The sequence below is a fragment of the Lytechinus variegatus genome, chromosome 1 (assembly GCF_018143015.1).
Source record: "Lytechinus variegatus isolate NC3 chromosome 1, Lvar_3.0, whole genome shotgun sequence".
NCBI lineage: Eukaryota > Metazoa > Echinodermata > Echinoidea > Temnopleuroida > Toxopneustidae > Lytechinus > Lytechinus variegatus.
Window position 1 is genome coordinate 18,023,837 of NC_054740.1, and position 21,292 is coordinate 18,045,128.

General features: G+C 34.3%; 1 protein-coding gene and 4 non-coding genes across 5 annotated transcripts; 4 read left to right on the forward strand and 1 right to left on the reverse strand.

Moving 5' to 3' along the window:
* The first annotated feature begins 11 nt into the window (after nucleotides 1–11).
* Nucleotides 12–17,065, forward strand: LOC121407937 (caseinolytic peptidase B protein homolog). Its single transcript, XM_041599198.1, has 13 exons — nucleotides 12–313; nucleotides 4,436–4,490; nucleotides 4,835–4,921; nucleotides 7,083–7,186; nucleotides 8,536–8,664; nucleotides 9,054–9,151; nucleotides 9,798–9,912; nucleotides 10,383–10,460; nucleotides 11,208–11,470; nucleotides 11,942–12,104; nucleotides 12,551–12,744; nucleotides 15,234–15,338; nucleotides 15,702–17,065. Exons 1-13 carry the CDS (start codon nucleotides 40–42, stop codon nucleotides 15,936–15,938), a joined length of 1,902 nt encoding a protein of 633 aa, XP_041455132.1. The 5' UTR covers nucleotides 12–39; the 3' UTR covers nucleotides 15,939–17,065.
* A 1,096-nt stretch (nucleotides 17,066–18,161) lies between these two features.
* TRNAQ-CUG lies at nucleotides 18,162–18,233 on the forward strand. Its single transcript has one exon. It is a non-coding gene; the product is annotated as a tRNA-Gln (tRNA).
* An 892-nt stretch (nucleotides 18,234–19,125) lies between these two features.
* TRNAQ-CUG lies at nucleotides 19,126–19,197 on the forward strand. The gene has a single exon. It is a non-coding gene; the product is annotated as a tRNA-Gln (tRNA).
* A 675-nt stretch (nucleotides 19,198–19,872) lies between these two features.
* On the forward strand, nucleotides 19,873–19,944 carry TRNAQ-CUG. Its single transcript has one exon. It is a non-coding gene; the product is annotated as a tRNA-Gln (tRNA).
* Nucleotides 19,945–21,169: 1,225 nt separating this feature from the next.
* On the reverse strand, nucleotides 21,170–21,241 carry TRNAQ-CUG. The gene has a single exon. It is a non-coding gene; the product is annotated as a tRNA-Gln (tRNA).
* Nucleotides 21,242–21,292: the final 51 nt, after the last annotated feature.

The following is a 21,292-nucleotide window of genomic DNA, read 5'->3' on the forward strand; positions in this document are numbered from 1 at the left end:
TACGAACTAATCAGTGCTTTACAAACTCAACATTTCAAGATGGCAGCCTCCATTGTTTCCACGAAAATGATGAAATTACGTCTATTTCTTTTTAGTTTACGGCAAATAAGTATCGAAAAGAATGAAATTTCACAGTTCGTTATTTCGAGAAGAAGTTCCACACTTAGATGTTGTCTTAACGCAAGGACTTTCTATGGAAACAGGCAGATTTATCGCCTAATTTCCACTTGGCGTGTCCGAACTGCGGGGATAGGGGCCACTGCGGCGATTGCCCTCGGGGCAGTAGCGGCGTGTGCTGAGTCTGCCGAAACGGGTGAGTTGTTCCGCGGCCCCGCCACACAGTGGGCCAGGAGAGAGCAAAAGTGCGCCAAAACTGGTTTTTGGTCATGAAACAAATTTTGTTTTTTTTCATGTTCTAAGCAAAGATAAGAACCTGTAGGATGTCTCCATACAACATTTCTCCATGAAATTGATTATTAGTTTCCCATTTTATTCAATATTATCGGAAAATGACCCTTTCATTGCCTTTATGGCTACCGCATCGGCGCATGTGAAAATGACACATTTTAGATATTTCACTGTTATGACAAAACGAATTGCTTAATTCATTTCTAATTCACGGGACTTTTTGATGAATGATTGTTTTAAGTGATCAGAAATTTTCAAGATAAAATATCCCTTCAGAGGTAATTTTGGACGAAACCATTTGACAATGGGGGGTTTTAGCAATTTTTTTTTCATGAGTATTTCTTTTACAAATTGCTGCGCTGTAAATACCATGACGGTCTTTGGTATAGTTCATGCTTTACAATGATACCAAATTTAACTGCATATACGTGCATTTTCTGGAGATATAACCAATTTTCCAACCACATGTTCACCGTATTTATCACAAAAATCGTTCCTATAGTTAGTGTCCCATTATGCGCGTGCCGAACGTTGCGGGTGACATTAAACAAACTCCCTGCTCCCTTCCGGACCGTATCTCTGTGGAACTCACCCTCGCGTGGTGGGAGGGAGAGAGAGGGGGGATGTCTGGCTCAAGTGTCTGGTTCTTTTGACTGGTATCTTCCTAAAATATTTTCGTTAAACATACGTAAAGACAAGCTTTCTTTTCCACTTCCACTAACTATATAATAATACATGTAAAACAACTTCATTTTTACATGTATGTCAAACTGTTCCATCCTGTGTTGCATATCTGATATGCTGTCATTCTGAGAAGATTAATTCTTAAGGTAAGATTCCCGGGTAAGATTATTAATTTGTTTTGTTGTTCATAAACCAAGTAGGGGCTACTGTATATCGCTATAACACACATGACTAGGGATGTGATTGGTCTCACTCAGTTTTCTGCCAAAATATGAAAATGTGTAAAGGACAGATACGTGGGGTCTATACATGTATAAGTTGCATTATCATTATTAGTATTTATCCCCCCCCCAAAAAAAAAAAAAATAGAGAGAAAAAAATGAAGGGCTTGTAACTTCACATACACGTATGAATTCGTTTATCTCTTGGCTCATTCTAAATTTGCTATAAATTATTGTTAAAATCAATCAAGAAGGAAGTGCATATTATCATTTCAAGGATTGTTTGGTTTATGACTCTTATTGACTTAAAGGGGAAGTTCACCCTGAAGAAAACTTTGTTGTAAAAATAGCAGAAAAAATAGTAGAAAATATTGGTGAAGGTTTGAGGAAAATCCGTTAAAGAGTAAGAAAGTTATTAGAGTTCAAAATTTTGGATTTGTGACGTCATAAACGAGCAGCTGCCCCATGTGTTATGTAATATAAAATGTATGAATTTCAAATTTGGTATGGTTCCTGATGACTTAATTTTGTTTTCTTTTCATGATCGGGTGTGAAACGATTTGTCTATTGATATACAAAAGTTACAGTGAAAACCATTTTCAATTTTCTGAGAAAATGACATTTCATTGATTTTTTACCATTCGCTATGTAGGGATGCTGCTCGCATATGACGTCACAAATCAAATAATTGAAATTCTAATAACTTTTTAATTATTTGATGAATTTTTCTCAAACCTTCAGCAATATTTTTTATTATTTTTTCTGCTATTTTTACAATAAACTTTGTGTCAGGGTGAACTTCCCCTTTAATATGAATTCCACAGACTAATGGTAACACGTGACATTGTGATAAGTAGCAAACTTTTAATAGTACAACAAGCACAGCCTCTTCCCCCTGATGTTCAAATTATGCAAAAAGATCCTCTCACCAAAGACATAATGGTTGATGAGATAGCAGAGAGAGACTCTGTTACGGAATAACTTTGTATACGCTGTTCTTGGTGAAATAGGAAGGCCTGGCTTGAAGGGCCTTGTACTGATTAACCTGCAGAGGACCCAGTCTCTATTATTTATCATTGGAATAATTATTTTAAAGATTTCACTGTCCACTTCTGGTATCAGTCCATTTTAATTCATGTAGGTGTGGTTAATCATTGTACCCAGGGAATGAAAATATTCCTTTGCATTTTTTTTCCCTTTGAATTTTACAATTCCGGATTCATGGTAGGGCGCCCTCTTTAAGCGATACTCAAGTCACAAATTGAATTGTTTGTACCCTGAGCACAGACCTTTTTTTGGTTTGTTTGCCTGTTAATGTGTTTGCTGTTTGCTAATATGCTTCCTTATTGCTGAAATTTCTCTAGAACTAGTTTCTGAAAATTTGAAACTTATTGTAGAATTAGAAACATGTATTTTCTTCTCAAATATTAATAGCCAATCAGAAAACAGTATTCTAACGACGTCATCAATATTTGAAAATACTTTTATTGAATTCTACGGGTGAAATTACCCCTATTTACCAAATTTAATCATAAAAATATGTGAATAAAGGGTTTTGGCGCACTTTGGGTTCATTCTGGCCCACTGTGCGCCAGCGGCAGGCCATGTGCTCATCCCTAGCCAGGAGGCTTCTAGAGAGTAAAAATCATTTACTAACGTAAGGTTACTCTCAACGAAGCCAGGTCTTCCTTTCTATTCATTTGCGTGTACCATCGAAAAACCTGAAACTTTCGTCCCTGAGATTTCTATACTTTCTTTCTAGAGACTTAAAGTCAGATCTAGGCAGCCCTTAATCATGTACATCATGGGATACAACTTCATTTCCGACATTTCTACGCTTTGGATTTTATTTTTATTTGGAAGAGACTTGCCCGATGTTTAGCCGCCATCTTGTTTTCTATTGTTCTTCACCCATGATTATGATACGGACGCTTGCGTCGCGTAACGTTGGGGATGAACAATAGAAAACAAGATGGCGGCGTAAACATCGGGCAAGTCTCTTCCATCTTTTCATGATATTTTTCTCATTTTTTTGATGAATTCTTGTTTAAAAATAAAATCCATAGCGTAGAAATGTCGGAAATGAAGTTGTATCCCATGTACATGATTTAGGGCTAGATCTTTTAGAAAGAAAGTAGAAATCTCGGGGGCGAAAGTTTCAGGTTTTTTGGTGGTACACGCAAATGAGTAGAAAGGAAGACCTGGCTTCGTTGAGAGTAACCTTACGTTAGTAAATTATTTTTACTCTCTAGAAGCCTCCTGGCTACTCATGGGCCAGGCCAGGGAATCAAGAGTTCCTGAGTTAAAGAGGAGCCAGGAGGTTCACGTTCACCCTGAATGGGTTTTAACTTCTTTGAACAGTTGAAACAGAAACAATCCTTTTTGCTTTGGGAAAAGTCAGATGAAAAATCCATCAACAATGAAAAGAATGATTGAATGAGTTAATGACAAAGTCAAAGAAGTACTGTTATGAATTGTTCATTTTTTCAATTTGTGATATTGTGTGTAAGACTGAAATTCTGTAGGTCAAAGCAGTGATCAGATCAGATGATCCGCGATGCACATCAATACCTAAAATCAATATCGGGAAAAAATATCAGAATTTTTAGTTGTTGTTTATCTCAATGTTTGGGGATATTTCTTTGTTGAGACAGATTGAAAGTGTTTTGAGGTGCTAGCGAATTAATAATTAAAGGAAAGAACTCGTTTTCCATAATAGAAATGTAGATGTATCTGTAGAAGACGCATTTTCCTAGAAAGTCGGAAAGGCTACTAAAAGTCCCCAAGTGACTTACCATATCCATAAACCGTCAATCAGGACGTGTTTAAAAAGTTTTTTGGTACTATAGGCTAGAATAAATTTTCTAAACCTTTCGTTATGAATTTCCATTTTCAACTTCCATCCTCTAAAAAGAATTATATGTGATGCATTATTCAGACAACAACAGAAAATAAAACAGAACAGAGGTTGTAAATATCTCACATTACCAAACATATGAGGAACATTTTAAAATTGTTTGGAGGTGCTAACAAATGAAAATATATTTGATATACCTTCTATTATGCATATTATGGATCTACTTGAATGTGACATCACAATGGTATTTTCTTCTTTATTACAGTGAAAGCAAGGTGGTTCTATGCATCAAGAAAGGATGATGTAGATGAAATATTGAGGTAAGCTCAGTTGCTTTGCTTTGAGTCAACGAAAAAATAGTATTGTTGTTTTGACATAATTTCAAACCATTAAAAGATAGATATTTTTAAGTCCTCTATTGTTTTGGGAAGAAGATTTTGTCAAAAAGATGACATTTGAAGCCTGCATAAAGTTTTGTAAATATTAGACAATGTGGATTGCATTGTTTTATTGATTCAAATCCAACAGCATTTTAGTGACATTGTTCCTTTTTTTCACCATGGATTACTTGTGAAAATTGCTTATTCTCACTCTTGTTTGTCTCCCTTCTTTTCCTCTACCGCCTCCCTTTCACCCCCTTCCACCAACACTCTATCACAAATAGATTACTAAGGTCTGGGTTCAATGTGAATGAGAGGCATCAACTTGGATGGACAGCTTTGCATGTAGCAGCTGTCAACAAGAATCAAAAGTAAGACCAGAGACTCATATTCTAATGGTGTATAGCGACAAAACCTTGTAACTCTATTATGTTTAGGAAATGACCATGTGATTGTGAAAATTTAGAATGATTGTAGTACTGTTCTTCCTATTCCTTATAGTAGGAGTGGGCTATAAATGGGTGATTTTTGGTTTTACTGTGGGAACAGTTTTTTTGTGTTCCTTTTACCTTATCTCAACATGAAATGACAATATTTTTTGTCTCGGGTCCGAGAAAAAAGTGTGCCGGGCCAAAATCCAAAATGGCCGCCAAAACCACCCAAAATCACAGTTTTGGCCACAACTTCTTTATTTGGTGGTCTTTTTCTCTGGTTTTGGTGTCTATTCATATGTTTTAGGGGGCAGGCAATTTGTTTTTCCTATAATTAGCACTTTTAAACCATTATTTGTAGAGTTAAAAGGTAATTATACCTAAATTTTTCAATTTTTATAGCCTTTTTTCAGACAAATGTAGGTTTTATTGTCCTGGGGTTCTTCGATATTAGATGGTACGAGGTCAACAATAGCAAGCAGCTTCATAGAGCTATATTGCTTTTATTCCTCTACTGTGGGTTTTACGGATATTTGTGAAATATATCTTATTAAATAAAAAAATGTTAATTATCCATAGGGGCAATACAGTATACAATGTACTGTTACTGTACATACTTCACTGCATATTTCCATGCATTGACCACCATGACATATGACAAGGCCTGTATATAAACTATAGTGTCATAGAAATAAGCTCTTAAAGTTTAAAATTAGATTGTGAATTGTGAATTTGATTGCTTGTCAGCTGATGTACATGATAAAACCAGCAACGTGAATTGCACATAAAATATCACATATCATATACGTACATCACATATCTACATGTAGCCATATCTTCTTCATTTGGAGGCTTTTTTACCTGGTTGTGGTGTCTAACTGGCCTATGTTTATGGGGTCAGGTAACTATATAATCATGGTAATGTTGATCAACAGCCAATCAGAACCAAGGATTCCATCAGAGTTACCATTAAGTTAACATAATGGTAAATTTTTATGCAACGGGCCCAGAATATCTACAGTGTAAATGCCATGATGTGGGGTTAATTACCTTTCTCCGCCCCCTGAATTAGCATATTTGACAAAACATGTCCTCAGTTTCTGAGACAAAACATATCTTCAATTTCTAAAGCATCTAATTCTAAACCTAAGAGGTCATTTCTACATATATAACACTATAGTTTATACATGCCGTGTCATGGTGGCCAATGCATTTATGCAGTGCAGTATGTACAGTACATTGTATACTGTATAGCCGCTATGGATAATTAACATTTTTTTTTATTTAAGATATATTTCACAAATATCCGTAAAACCCTCAGTAGAGGAATAAAAGTGATATAGCTCTATGAAGCTGCTTGCTATTGTTGACCTCGTACCATCTAATATCGAAGAACCCCAGGATGATAAAATCTACTTTTTGGCTGAAAAAAGGCTATAAAAATTGAAAAATTTAGGTATAATTACCTTTTAACTCTACAAATAATGGTTTAAAAGTATTAATTATAGGAAAAACAAATTGCCTGCCCCCAAATACATATGAATAGACACCAAAACCAAAGAAAAAGACCACCAAATAAAGAAGTTGTGGCCAAAACTGTGATTTTGGGTGGTTTTGGCGGCCATTTTGGATTTTGGCCCGGCACACTTTTTTCTCGGACCCAAGACAAAAAATATTGTCATTTCATGTTGAGATACATTACAAGGAATAAAAAAAACTGTTCCCATATTGAAATTACAAAAAAAGTATTTTTGACCCATGTATAGCCCACTCCTACTTATAGTCACCTAATTTACATTTCATAAATGAGACATGGTGCAAATAAAATTGTGAATGATTATAATCCCTTAAAAGATTAAGTTTATTTTGCATCAGAGGTATATCTGCATTGTAGACCTTGTAGTTGTTTTCTTTCCTTGAATTCTTGATTGTCCATATACTTGTAATAAATCAGGAACATTCATTCTGCACTGTTTAAATTAAGTCCACTGTTAATGAAACATATTACCTTTGAATAGTCAGCTATATCATTGATTGATTCTTGAGAATATGTTCCTGGTATTCTCTTTAGAATATTTCTTTCAATCCTGTCTAATTTCAGAGCACTGAGAGCATTACTTAAAGCAGGAGCGGATCCAAACATCGGGGATGAGTTTAGCAGTGTATGGCAGACAGCACAAGAGAAAAGTCTCAACTCATTACAAGGTTAGCTCTTCACATGCAAAGTTTCTAGTCGGCTCCCAGAACCAGGCAGTTACCACGAAGGACGATACCCCAGACACCATTCTCACATGAATATTTCCCTTGAGCATACATGTATGTCTCATGGAGGAAAGCTCTCCATATGAGTCTCTTTTATACATTACTGACAAAACAACACATTCTAACAAAACTTTAGAGTCACAGGGAAGTTGCCCTCGGGAAGATGTACATGTACATATAATAATAATAATAACAACATGCTTATATAGCACAGTTCACTGCTAAATCCATCCCTATGCACTTAATTGGATATTATTACCCTGGCTTTAGCCTTGCAGCCTTTTACAGCGCGATGGCATTTCAAGGAATAAATTCCTGCCAAGTACCCATTTACCTCACCTGGGTCGAGTGCAGCACAATGTGGATGAATTTCTTGCTGAAGGAAATTACGCCATGGCTGGGATTCGAACCCATATAAAGTCCATAGAGCTCAGAGATCCCTGATCCCCATTGCATAAAAGCTACTGTTCTGGTAAATATGCCATACAGTGGTAATATTCATAAAATTCTTTGTTGTGATTGGCTTTGTTGCTATGGTACAATGTAGTTACCATTGGATGGCAAAGTTACCAAAAGATTTACTGTTATGAAATAGGCTCTGGTATGTTACTTGATTATTTATCACTGAGCTTCTTTCAGATTAGCCATAATTCAAGTGCTAAAAATGTAATCAAAGCATTCAAGGAATAATTACACAATACATGTAGCTGAAATGTTTGGACAAAGTTACTTGAATTAACAGATACATATATGATGGATGTGTTCCATGACTTGTGTGTGGTCAACAGTTGCTCAAATGGAAATTCTGCTCATCTAGCCAAACTTCATCTTACATCAAACCCAACATTAACCGTATATAAAGACCCACTTTATTTTCTGAACTGAAACCCTACTACAACCAAACCCTTACACTATATGCTCCCAGAAATTGATACAGAAGCAACGGACACACGAGCAATTTCAGGTAACCATGGGAAGATACAGCTCAATATCGTTTTTCATACAACTTAGACAACTTTAGAGATTATTTTATGTATATATCGAGTTGAAAATAGGACACCAATAATAGATGTTTCTACCCTTTCATACCCCAGCTTCTGTCTCGTTCATGTTTTGTCTTTGGAGGATTTAGTTGTACTTTGATTGATGATCCCAGCTCTCTTATCCTGTCTATTTTTCTTAAGCACCTTGAAATATAATTTGTCTCAATAGGTAACTCTATATGAATGCCTGTTCTTATTTGTTTATATTTATTGTTAGTATTTTTATAATATATATTTCCTTTATTGTAGTATTATATGACAGAGAAGATGATTTCAGTGACAGACTGAATAACAGAGCTTCATTCCGTGGCTGTACAGCTCTTCACTATGCAGTCCTTTCAAATGATATCAATATTGTCAGAATTCTACTTGAAGCAGGTAATGTATTAACAAGATTCATGTGATAAATATTGTTAAATTTAGGAATAGAAGTGTGGGCAGGACTGATTTTTGTTTGAGAAATAGTGACAGAAAGAGAGATAGGGAGAGAACATTTTAATGCTAATTCTTTTTAATACATTTAGTTTTATAATATCACATTCTCCATTCACAGTTTTCTTTATAAACTATGAATTGCTTTATATCAATCTTTTATATGTAAATTTATTGGAAATTAATAAATCAAAATGCAAAAACGTACAACTCTATGGAAAGAAGAAGAAAAATATTAAGAATAGTTAATTAACTTTGTTTGTATTGACAGTAATACACATCAAAATAAATTCCTTACTCCTTACTTCCCACTTCTTACTGAAACTTTTTTTCAGGTGCTGATCCAATGATAGCCAATGAGAATGGTCATATACCAATACAGTATGCCAAGGGGCAAGCAATAAAGCAGCTTCTTGAAGAATATAATAAGAAGGTAAGTACACTAGGTCAAGTTCATAGTCCAAGGTAAGAGTTAGGTTATAGTAATATTTTCATAATGATGTAAATAATTAGATTTTAAGCCTATTCTGTTATAATTGGGCAATGAATTAATGTACGTGCAACCCCCTACATGTGGATCCTTCCTGAAATAATTCTTGAGTTCTAGTTCATATGAAAAGTTGTGATGCTCTTAAATTTGTCATGGCTTGGGCAGTGGTGTAAATAACAAATGGAGAAAAGTGAAGGTCACAGGCATCAAAATTTATCTGTTATGGGATTTTCCAGTTGTTTCTTAATTTGTTGGGTTTTTTCCTTGACAATGTATGCAGGAGAAATTTTATAAGCCTGTTGTTTCAAAATGAATGTTACAGCATTCACTCTATATCAACAAATTAATAATTTCAAATGAAATGCAAAAAAAATTTTTCTCGAAATGATATTCAGCTGGTAGGGCAATAACCATTCGATGTCAATATATTATTTTTTTGTCTATTTATGTTGCATTCATTGAAGCACTTCTGTGAGATTGTGAGCTCATTTGAAATTAAAATTAGAAGTAGTAATATACCATTCAAATTCATGTCATTTCTTACATTCTATCTTATGATTCAGAAGTATTTTTTGGTATATTCTGATAGTTTTCAGATCTGCAAGCAAATAAGGCAGCAGAGGAGAGACGTCGTTTCCCATTGGAGCAGAGATTAAAAGAATTCATCATAGGACAGGATGGTGCCATAGCAACGGTTGCTGCTGGTAACTCGTTTCTAGAAATTGCAATTACTCAAGGAAGATTATATAGTTTTTTTCCCACACCATGCTGGATAATAGAATTACATTACCAATATAGTTGATCTTACTAATGTGATGACATCAGAAATGATTTTTTTCTCACAATCTTGATAAAAAATCATTATTTTTGTACACTCTCGCCTCTCAATCTTCATCAGAACTTCATTATAGATTGCTTAGTTGCTGATTGCAACAACAACATAAAAAGGTCTTTGGCAAATTTGCTCCCTTTTAATAGGTGATTCCATTCTTATACTTCATTATCTTGCATCTGTATGATTCCATTTTAATACAGTGAATCAGTAATAAAGCTTGCATCATACTGATATACAGTAACTTCAACACAGGAGTAGTCACTTTAAACACTGTAATTACGACATTCTTCAGAAGAATGTATTCCATGCTAATGCGAATAATTGATTTTATCATGACAGCTGTAAGGAGGAAAGAGAATGGTTGGATGGATGAAGATCACCCTTTGGTATTTCTTTTCTTAGGCTCATCTGGAATTGGTAAGAATGAATGAGAATTATAAGAGGTGATGTTTGGTAGTGTCAGTGTCTTAACAATGTTCTTGTGATCTCTACTAACTACTACAGTTATTTTGCCTGTAAGCAGAATCTTCCTGTTTAACCTTGATGGTGGTGAGATAGTTCCAAGGTATATTGATAAGAGGACAAAGTGATCTATAAACAATTACATATTTTTTTCAATCCATGAAGTAATAATTTTTCAATTTATGAAATAATTAAAGTAAATTACTTGTAAAACACAACTCTTTTACTTATTCCTTCCCTTTTCTCTCCTCTCATTGCTTCTTGATCACTTGGAAAATCACACAGGATGGCAGTCAACCCCCCCCCCCCACAGCCCTTGGGGAGAGATATTTCATTGTTGTTGAATCATGAGGAAATGAGACTACCAATCAACAGGGAATGTTTAACTTTTTTTGCTGCATAAGGGATTTATTTGTTGGTTTATCTGTGAATAGGCCGGTGGAATATAGTTCACTTTTCAGTTACTGTTAATTATTTTAAAAGACCTTTTATAAACATTTATTAATAATGTGTACATTTTACTCTCTTAAACTGTAAAGATTTAATCATTTAGAAATCTGATACTCACTTGTATATTAACACATAAACTGCTCACTGAAGCAAAAGTACATTGCTCAAAATGTAATGAAAGTTAAAAATACAAATGCGATCGTCCAATTATTACAACTGTATATCCTTTGCCATTGACCTTTGTATTTGCAGGTAAGACAGAGCTTGCCAAGCAGATAGCAAGGTACATGCACAAAGATGTGAAGAAGGGTTTTATCAGGATGGACATGTCTGAATACCAGGAGAAGCATGAAGTAGCTAAGTTCATTGGATCACCCCCAGGATATGTTGGTCATGAGCAGGGTGGTCAACTTACCAAGAAACTCAAGCAATGTCCGAATGCTGTGGTGCTGTTTGATGAAGTGGACAAGGCACATCCTGATGTACTGACTATCATGCTTCAACTGTTTGATGAGGTAACGCTAACTTGGACGAGGCCTGAATATCAAATAATGTTTGTTCATTTTCTTTATTAATTTCTGTTAAGATGGGATAGTTTTCATGATCCCACTTTCCAAGGTCCCGAGAGCAAAAAACATTAAATATCAGTACATGTAATTACCGATTATACAATATAATTACTTAAATCTGCAAATGGTAGATCATATTTGTGTATTTTAATTTCTGTTTCATTCTGTTTGACAGTCCTATTTCCATGTTTTTCAAAGTGTGAAATTCAAAATTGAAATAACTGAAAAAAATCCTTCTTTTTTTGTCTTTCAAAATTGGTTCAGATAATTTAAATCCAACATATTTCTAGGAATATTCTACCACTCAACACTATACTGTAATAGCATGGAGAGAAAATATGCACTGAAAATCTTGTGGTAAAGAAACAAAATGCTCTTGTAAATTCAGAATAATGTATTTCCCATTTTTCTTAACAGGGAAGATTAACTGATGGAAAAGGGAAGACGATAGAATGCAAAGATGCTGTCTTTGTGATGACATCCAACATTGCTAGTGATGAGATTGCCAGTCATGCTCTACAGCTTAGAAGAGAAGCTAAGGCTATGATGGATCAGAGACAGACTACACAAGTAGAGAGAGGTAATCCATCTTAGGATGTATAGCTCTTTGACATTAAATCATGGAATTTAAAGTACATTTCAACTCTGTGAGGACATTCAATGCAGTTTACACTTTACAGTCAAGATATTCACTTATACAAGTTTCAACAGTAAGAATCCGGACTAAGAAAAGCTTGATTCAGTTGATTGTACACTTAAACATGAACAAAATTCATTATATACAGCTAATAAGTAAGAGATGTTTAAATAAAAAAAAACCATTAAATAGATACATTCTGTAATGAAAATTCCAGGATTATTTAGATCAGAGAATAAAGGGAAGAGAGATCCAAATGGTTGGACCACTCATGTGTTTTAAAGGCAATATTAATGATGAAAATGAATTATATTAATACAGTGCTGAATATTTTAGATTATAAGTCAAGTGTTTTACACCCAATCCATTTATTGTATTATTCTAAGCAGAATCAGCTGAAATGACCGAGCAGGTGACAATCTCTAAGAGATTCAAGGAAGATGTCGTCCAACCAATCCTCAAGAGACATTTTAGAAGAGATGAGTTCCTTGGCAGGATCAATGAGATGGTATATTTTCTACCATTCTCTCGAGCTGAGCTCATCAGACTCGTCTCTAAAGAACTCAATTTCTGGGCAACAAGAGTAAGTTTGCTCTGAAAGATTTTATTTGTTGGAGAATGAATGAATTTGTTGTAACACATGTTTTCTATAAACTCCAGCACACACATATGTATTCTCAGTTTCCAGTGGGCAATGATCTCTAAGTGAATTTTAAGAGAATATTAGATACAAACAGATAATGTAGCAAAGATGAAGAGTGTGACAAAAGAGGTTCAAATCAAAGTAAATGTGACAAGTGGAGTTTGGAAGTACAACAAACATTTGAATGTCTGACATAATATAGAAACAGAGTGTATGAGAAATAGGAATGATGGAGGATTGAGTAATAGTCGACTCCAGGGATGGAGCAAAAATAGAGGGAATGGGAGTCAGAAAAAAACGACACAATCAAGAAATGCAAGAATAATGAGAAAAGGAATGTTAAGAAGGAGAACATTAAAACAAACACAAAACTTTTCATATTGTAAATAACATACAAATGATAACACAAAGTAAACATAATTATTCAAGTCATTTTAAATAAAACATATGACTATGGAGTAATATAAAACTTATTAAAAAATATTTTTGTTTATGATTTCTCTTGAACGAGGTGAGGGTTTGGGGATTTCGTAATTCATTTGGGAGAGAATTCCATGATTTTGCACCAGAGTATAAAGGAAAGTTCGGTATTGGGTTTGGGCGGGACTACATTTAAAGAATCAGCATTACGACTATTGAAACCATGTCTGTCATAAAACATTTCTATCTCATTACAAAATCTCAGTGGTGCACAGCCATGTATGCAATGATACATTAATAAAATAATCTCTTCGCATCTCAAAGTCTTGCCATTTTAATTTAAAACTTTAATTAGTTTAGAAACACTAATGTCACATGCACCAAAATTCTTAGTGACTACACGAGAAGCTCTTTTTGTAATCCGTTTGATAAGATTACGATTCACCGATGAGCAATTTCCCCATACAGAGCTTCCATAATCAATGACAGGTTGGATGGATGATTTTGAAAAGGGTATTCAGTAAATGGGTATTTAACGTACTACTAAGCTTACGCAACATATACACTTTGTAAGAAAGGTTTTTACACAGTTGTTTAAAGTGCTCATTTCAATTCAAATGACAATCAATGTAAAAGACCAAGGTATCTTGTAGAACTGACTTGTTTAAGTTTTGTGCCATTTAAGTATACATTCAATTCAGTAGGATTTTAATGAGACTAGTAATGGTTGAGTTCCAGTGTGATAAAATCATGATCCAGCTGGTATGACATGAATTGTTTGAGCACAAGTTTCCCATTATTTTGGCTAAATATGAAACAACAGAAATTGGCCTATATTTGGAAGGAATATCCTTGTTTCCCTTTCCCTTGTAGATTGGGGTAACCCATGCATATTTCCATTCATCAAATATAAACCCATTTTTCAGTGAGAAATTAAAGATATGGATGGGTTAGACTCTTTGATAGGTATAGAGCAGCAATATTCAACAATTACAGTCAATTCCTAACACATCAATATTTCTTCTTTAGGTAAATCTTTCAAATAGTTGAATTGAATTGAATGTGAATTTATTAACAACATAATACAAATTTACACATAATTCATGACATTGTCAAGATACAAACACACATACTGAGCATATTCCAACATTATTAACATAGTACAGTGTATATAAATATTTCATCAACAAATTAATAATTCCCTATCATATCAACTGTACATGTATGCATTGTACATTGAACAGTATGTATCATTTGGTTGATTTCTTAAACGAAAAAGTGGCCATGAAATTAAAATAACAAATGTCAATATTGGTAAGATATTGAAGTAAATTTGATCATTAACAGTACACAATAGGGGGATTGTTGTTAAATTAAACCAAAAGTTAGCACAAGTTCTAGTCGAGATTGGTTCTCCAAGTTTTAAACATCATTCTCTGAAATTTCACAAAACTTAAATTCATGTAGACATATTGGATTTTTCCAACACAGAGGATCATGGGAAATGCTTTTAGTGATATTTAGACGAACGTTAATAAAGAATTCATTAAAATCATCAGGAGTTATATCATTATTAATGTCACTCAAGAACTTTAGAATTGCCAGTGGCTCGACTTAATTCAGTTCACAGTTGTTTAGGGTATTACTAAACCCCGTAAGATACCTTACTGAAATCCTCAGCCTTAGCCTATTGAATAGTACTCGTCACAAAATTTTGTTGTTTATGGTATTCTTCAAATGAATGGTTACATTTAGCTTTGTGTTTTAAAAATTCCCTTTTTTTATGGACTTAATATCATTTTGATAAGATGCTTGTGGACTTAACAATACTATATTCATAAGATGCTTGTTTTCCATGGTAAATAAATTGGTGTCTACTAGCATTAATATTGGATGCTGGTTGCGGTAAAGTCACTAATGATGATAATTAGTGCCTTGCACACTCTGATGAATGGATAGGATCACTTATCAACTTCCAGCATAATTATTATTGATTATCTTCTTCATAGGCAAAGGACAGACATGAGATGGAGTTGACATGGGATATTGAGGTTCTTGAAGTCTTAGCTGATGGATATGATGTTCATTATGGAGCAAGGTCTATCAAACATGAGGTATATAATGATCTTTGGCTGTGTGAAAAAGAGATGACATGATGATGATGATGATGAATAGGAGGATGGATATGATATTCACTACGGGGAAAGATCTATCAATTCAAATATGAGGTCTGTAAACGATGATGATGATGATGATGACTTAGCAAAACCCTACTAAAGTAATTTATGAATGAGTCCTTTTTTTTTACTCCTCCCCTTCTCTCTCCATTCCACTTTTGCTGAACAAGAGAATGAAATCATTTCTGTTTTGAGTTAATACAATAATACAATGCATGAATATCATAGGATTCATCTTGCTTCATCATTCACATCTTTTTAATTGTAAAACTTATTTAAACTCTGTCACATTCCCGTCAGGTTGAGAGACGGATTGTCAACCAGCTTGCTGCTGCACAGGAGAAGCTACTCATCTCACAAGGATGCAAGTTACACATCGCTGTAGATGCAGGTCACCATGACAACAAGATGATTGGGACCCAAGATCCTCAGCAGACCAAACTCAAGCTTCAAGTCATCAAGAAAGGAAAGAAAGAAACAGTCAATATACTGCCGTCGGTACCAGGTCCAGCTGATATCAATCATTCCAATTTTTAGGCTACTCCTCTGTATATGCAGATTAAATGAACTTTTAAAGTGGTACAAGGGAATACCGGTATCTTTTTCTTTACATTTAACTATGTTTTAGTAAAGGCAGAAAACGTTGATTCCATTCAAACATGTATTTTATGTGCAATCTTAAAATATATACATATAACTCTTTGCTCTCATCCTGTCCTCTTTCTACCAAATATCTTTACAGTTTTACAGTAACTTGCAAACTGTACTGAGCAGTAAATGTTACTTATCTTTGATAAGTGTCTTGAGTGATTTTATGAATATTATAAACTGTGATATCTGTTGAAAAGGCCTGCAGACTTCAAATACATTTTTTTATAATCAAGTAGTGTTAATATAAAAGGCATTTTTGAGGGCTCTTAAATGCAGACCTTAGCAAACATAAGGAAATCAACGAGGGGCTCATACACTTGTTGCTTGCCCTCTCAACATGTAAAGCATGTAAAGTAAAGTAAAGTAAAAAGCATAAATATGGAAAATATGCATTGTCATTAATACCTCAGGGCAAATCCATAATATAATCAACCTTTTTATACATCCAACCCCCAACTTTACCCATTCTTACTTCACTCCATGAACTGCCTAAGACTAAGTCCTGATAATATGGGGACATAACAACTTCTCATATGAATTGATAAACAAATGAATTTCTGGTAGGTCCCACATATAGGGGGTTGGACCCTTATGATTTATGGAATTGCTTCCTCAGTGTTTCTTTCACAAACATAAGGAAATAGAATTGGAATATTTTTCAACATATATTGAGTAAATTACTAGATAATTTCAAGGTTATGATGGCTTCTTAATGTTTTCAGTGGTTCTAGAATGATAGTTAAGCCTTGATATTTATGATAATGCAGGATAATGCTTCTACAAAATTGGTGAAATAGCGGCTTATATAACTTAAGCTTTTTAATATATATGAGAAGGTATATATGGAAGCCGAGCTTCACAGAGGGAAAAAATAGAGTCTAATCTTGGTGAAAGGCAGATATAAAGTGTAGGTCATGATATACACTTAGAGGATATTTATTTATATTTTTACTTTGAAATGCATTGGTTTTGCACAGCATTGTACAAGACAATTATAGACTGTTCATGAACAATATTAATGAGATATATTGTGGTTAATTGTTTTTATCAAATAAATATTCAGATTCAAATTATTAATGTATTATATTTTAATGTTAGAGAGAGAGTGAAAGAGAAAGTATGGAGTAGAAAGAAAGTGAGAAGATAAGTACTGTGTAAAGATGAGAGGTATAGGGGATAAAAGTAAAACAGCAAGAAAGGAAGAAAGATGTGAAAGAGAGAGAAAAAATATATAGGGAATGGTATCATATAGAAGATATGAGAGAAAGGAAATTCAACAAAGAAAATTTAAGAAAAAAAATTCAGAGTAGAGAAAAATAAAGATAACAATGGTTAGAGAGGGAGAGAAGATTGCCAAAAAGAAGAAGGTACAAGGGTACCGGAGAGTGAAGAAAAATGAGACATGCAATGAGTACTCAAGAAAAGAGGGAGAAGGAAGAAAATAAAGTACCTTATGCTTAGACAGTAGGAGAAGGCAGGGTAAGTTGAGCAAAGGGGCAAGTTGAGCCACCATCCCCAGACCAATAATGAATGAATCAGATATTGTGGTGGTGTCATGTATTGATGACCCATTACATAACCATTTACACAACCATATTGTTTTCGACTTTCAAACAAAAAGTACTTTTTTAGAGGGAAAATACAAATTTCAGCCAAAAAAGTAAAAAGTATTTTCTGTATATTGATAAGTCAAAATCTATCACAAAATTAGATTTTTGTAATTTAGAAAGGAGGAAAATATTTACTCGTTTGCAGCTTTTTAGGACCCTTCTCTTATTAGCCATGGCTTACCCCCTCCGGGTTTTTTTTTCGCTCGTTAAACCACTGATGTGAGGAGATGGGTATATATTTTGTCTATTACATTTATAGTTATTTAAGTAAACATATCCAGCTTCAGATAGAATTCATAAATATCGTTGGAAAACCCTTAATTTATTTTGAATAACCGACATGTAAATTTCTTCTAAAACTCCGGAGAGATGGACCCAATAACCGATGATCTCTTGAAAAGTTGAGACTCACTCAGATGATCATAGTCGCATTACCTTTCTCCACGTTTCATCAATCCTAACGACAGGGTCCTATGGGTAAATTATCATTGCAAGTCAAGGTCCCATGGTGTAATGGTTAGCACTCGAGACTCTGAATCTCGCGATCCGAGTTCGAATCTCGGTGGGACCTCATTTTTATCTTTCGCTTTTTCAATTTCAGATAATCACAAGATAATCATGCACAAATGCTCTTTACTTATAATGTATTGAATAATGATTGTATCATTGTCTTGTCAGACCGTAGTAGGGCGATTCCACATACGTGTCGTACGTACTGGACATGAGCAATACTATTTACTTTTTAGTCAATGAAAAAAATGATTATGGGTGAATTAAAGGTGACATTTTTGTGTGTCGGATGGGACTCAAGTTCAACATTTTGACCTTTAATTTATCCATGGAAGACATTTTTTGTGTTGGTTGACAATTTTTTTTTACATGACTGTCTATTAGTACTTTATCATTACCACAAAACAAATTGAAGTTCCTCGTTTGTTTGGACAGCAGGTTGAAAAATGTGAAAATTGCTAATTTTCTAGCATGGAAACGCTTCTGCTAGCAATCTGTAAGGTCTTTTAAGGTCTTTCGTGTTTCAGGTTTTGAAAAGCTGTTTAGATTCTATTTTATAAAATGAAGAACTCAGAAACTAAGGCCATGACAGAGAGATAAAGGGGGTGAATGTGGGGGGGGGGGAGGGGGAGGGATATCAAATACGTGAGGAACGATGGGAAATTAAAGCAATAAAACGAAAAGAAGAAGGTGATAGGTATCATAGTAGGGGGGAAATGTACCAAATTCCCTTCGATAATTATTTACTTATTATTTTAAATCTGTAATTAGCTTTCAAAAATTTCCTTTTAAGGGCTCCCGAAAAGTCTTGGAAATCAGGGGAGGTATAAACATATGACTGCCCAATGATCTATTCAGATACCAGACTCTGATTACAATCTCAATTATCTTTCTCCAAACTTCACCAATCCTAAAGTTGTGGGTCTTTGTGTGAACGACTTTATGCAAGTCAAGGTTCCATGGTGTAATGGTTAGCACTCGAGACTCTGAATCTCGCGATCCGAGTTCAAATCTCGGTGGAACCTCATTGTTTGCATCTCATGATCTCCCATTTCATTTTTTTTTGCTTGTCATATTTTCAGCTGATAAATGTGCCCCCTTTTAATAGCCATAATTTGTAATGTAAATATACCGTTTTAACCCAAGTCACTCCCCTATTTTTGAAAGTGAGGACTTTTTGGGGGCTTGTCTAAATTTCATTGGAAAAATGTGCACCCCCCCTTGAGTCCTGGATCCGCTCCTGGTTATCATAAAATACTCTCTAATTTCAATTTATCAAAATATCACTTTTAGCGCCAATGGTGCAGTGAGCATTAAAAAAAATGACTATACGATTATGAAGCCAAATTTCTATTTAAAAGGAAATATTAAAAAAGGCGCGAGTGACATTTGGCTTTCGTTTTTGTATTTAGCTCTCGGTCATATAGATCTACCTCGACATGTACAGACACTGATTTCTCTTCCATTATTGGGAATATTTATACCATTTGTACATTTCTATTTACAATCGTCCCTAACTATGTGTCTACAAGATAAGTAAAGTTATGACTTATGATATAGCCGTATCGTTAACATCTAGTTTGTGTTTTTGATCGAACTATATTTTATTTTTTTATTTATTCAAAGTCCATTCTATTATTCGATCTTGCAATCTAACTGTCTTCTCTCTATAATGTGATAGGACATTAGATAGTAATCAAGGTTCCATGGTGTAACGGTTAGCACTCGAGACTCTGAATCTCGCGATCCGAGTTCGAATCTCGGTGGAACCTCATTTTTACCTTGGACTTTTTTCATGTAAAAATGCTTCCATTTGTAGCATGAAAGAACAACAGCTACAAAGTTAATAGGATATTCAAATGAAAACGAGGAAGTCATCTTATTGCCGTCTTATAAACTAAAACAAATCCTATATTCAATTCTTTGTTTAATTTCCATTCAATGAATTATAATTCAAGGCAATATATGAATAAGCCAGTTCGTAGTTCCTTTATGCGCATGATCAAAAGATTATACGCATGATCAGAAGGTCATTTGTACTAAAGTGACATGGCGCTTTAAAATCTAATGAGATAGGCACCAACTTTGATGTCTTGATTATTCATGTATTCTTTTGAATTGTCGTTTTCATTTACATCCACAAAACAAAACAATACTTCCACGAACGACTGGTATTTCACAGTTTGCAAAGTACATTGTGCAACATGCTAAGATATGCATTCAAAGAAGGGATACAATAAATGCCTTCATTAAGTGTTCATTTGTGTGCTATTCTAGTCACCTGGTCTATTCAATTTCTTCATCCTGCTATGTAAGGCAAGCTTACGTAATATCTTGCTTTGAAATCTTTCTAACATGATGAAAGAAATGAAAGGTCATTTGACCAAAATTGTCCATGAAGTAACTACGAACTGGTCTATTGTATACACGTTTAAGGATTGACACTTTGAAGAACAGAAGTATAAAATAAAGACCATTTGAAGGATACAATTTTGAAGTTTACCTAGGTTGTATTCAGATGATTAATTTATACGTTTATATTATACGTGTACGTGTAAATTTATCCTCTGAAGAATCAGTCAATTAAATGGAAGTATTATTTTTCGTAAAAAGATGGATGAGTGAATGTTTGAATCATGATGATGGCTATAAGGCTCATAGAGGCGAAGATATTTTAACAGCCTGACATTGACTCATACCCATCCTTAAAAAACCAAAACAAACAAAATGACATAAAAATAACAGCAAAATCAAACAAACGAAAGAACAAATAAAACATTCTGCAGACCCTGCTGACTAAATTCTGAACCCCAAAGAAGAAGAGTCGTCTAGACTGAAGAGCTAGAGCCTATCCAGTGCATAATGCGGAGAAGATAAATAATCATAAAAAAATAAACATACCGACAAGTATCACTATTCAAGTGATGCATATTATTCCCATAGATACACTCATCAATGATTTTAGGCGAATTAAAAAAAAAAGAAATGATTAAAATGAGGTCCCACCGAGATTTGAACTCGGATCGCGAGATTCAGAGTCTCGAGTGCTAACCATTACACCATGGAACCTTGGCTGAAAATAGACCGTCACAATAAGTCCGCAAATATTAGGGCCCTCTA

What these genes read in the sequence shown, in the direction of transcription:
- LOC121407937 (XM_041599198.1), top strand. Translation starts at nt 40, where the DNA reads ATGGCAGCCTCCATTGTTTCCACGAAAATGATGAAATTACGTCTATTT. An exon ending in TGCTTCAACTGTTTGATGAG is followed by an intron (nt 11,471 to 11,941) that starts GTAACGCTAACT and finishes TTTTCTTAACAG; the next exon opens with GGAAGATTAACTGATGGAAA. An exon ending in GACTACACAAGTAGAGAGAG is followed by an intron (nt 12,105 to 12,550) that starts GTAATCCATCTT and finishes TATTCTAAGCAG; the next exon opens with AATCAGCTGAAATGACCGAG.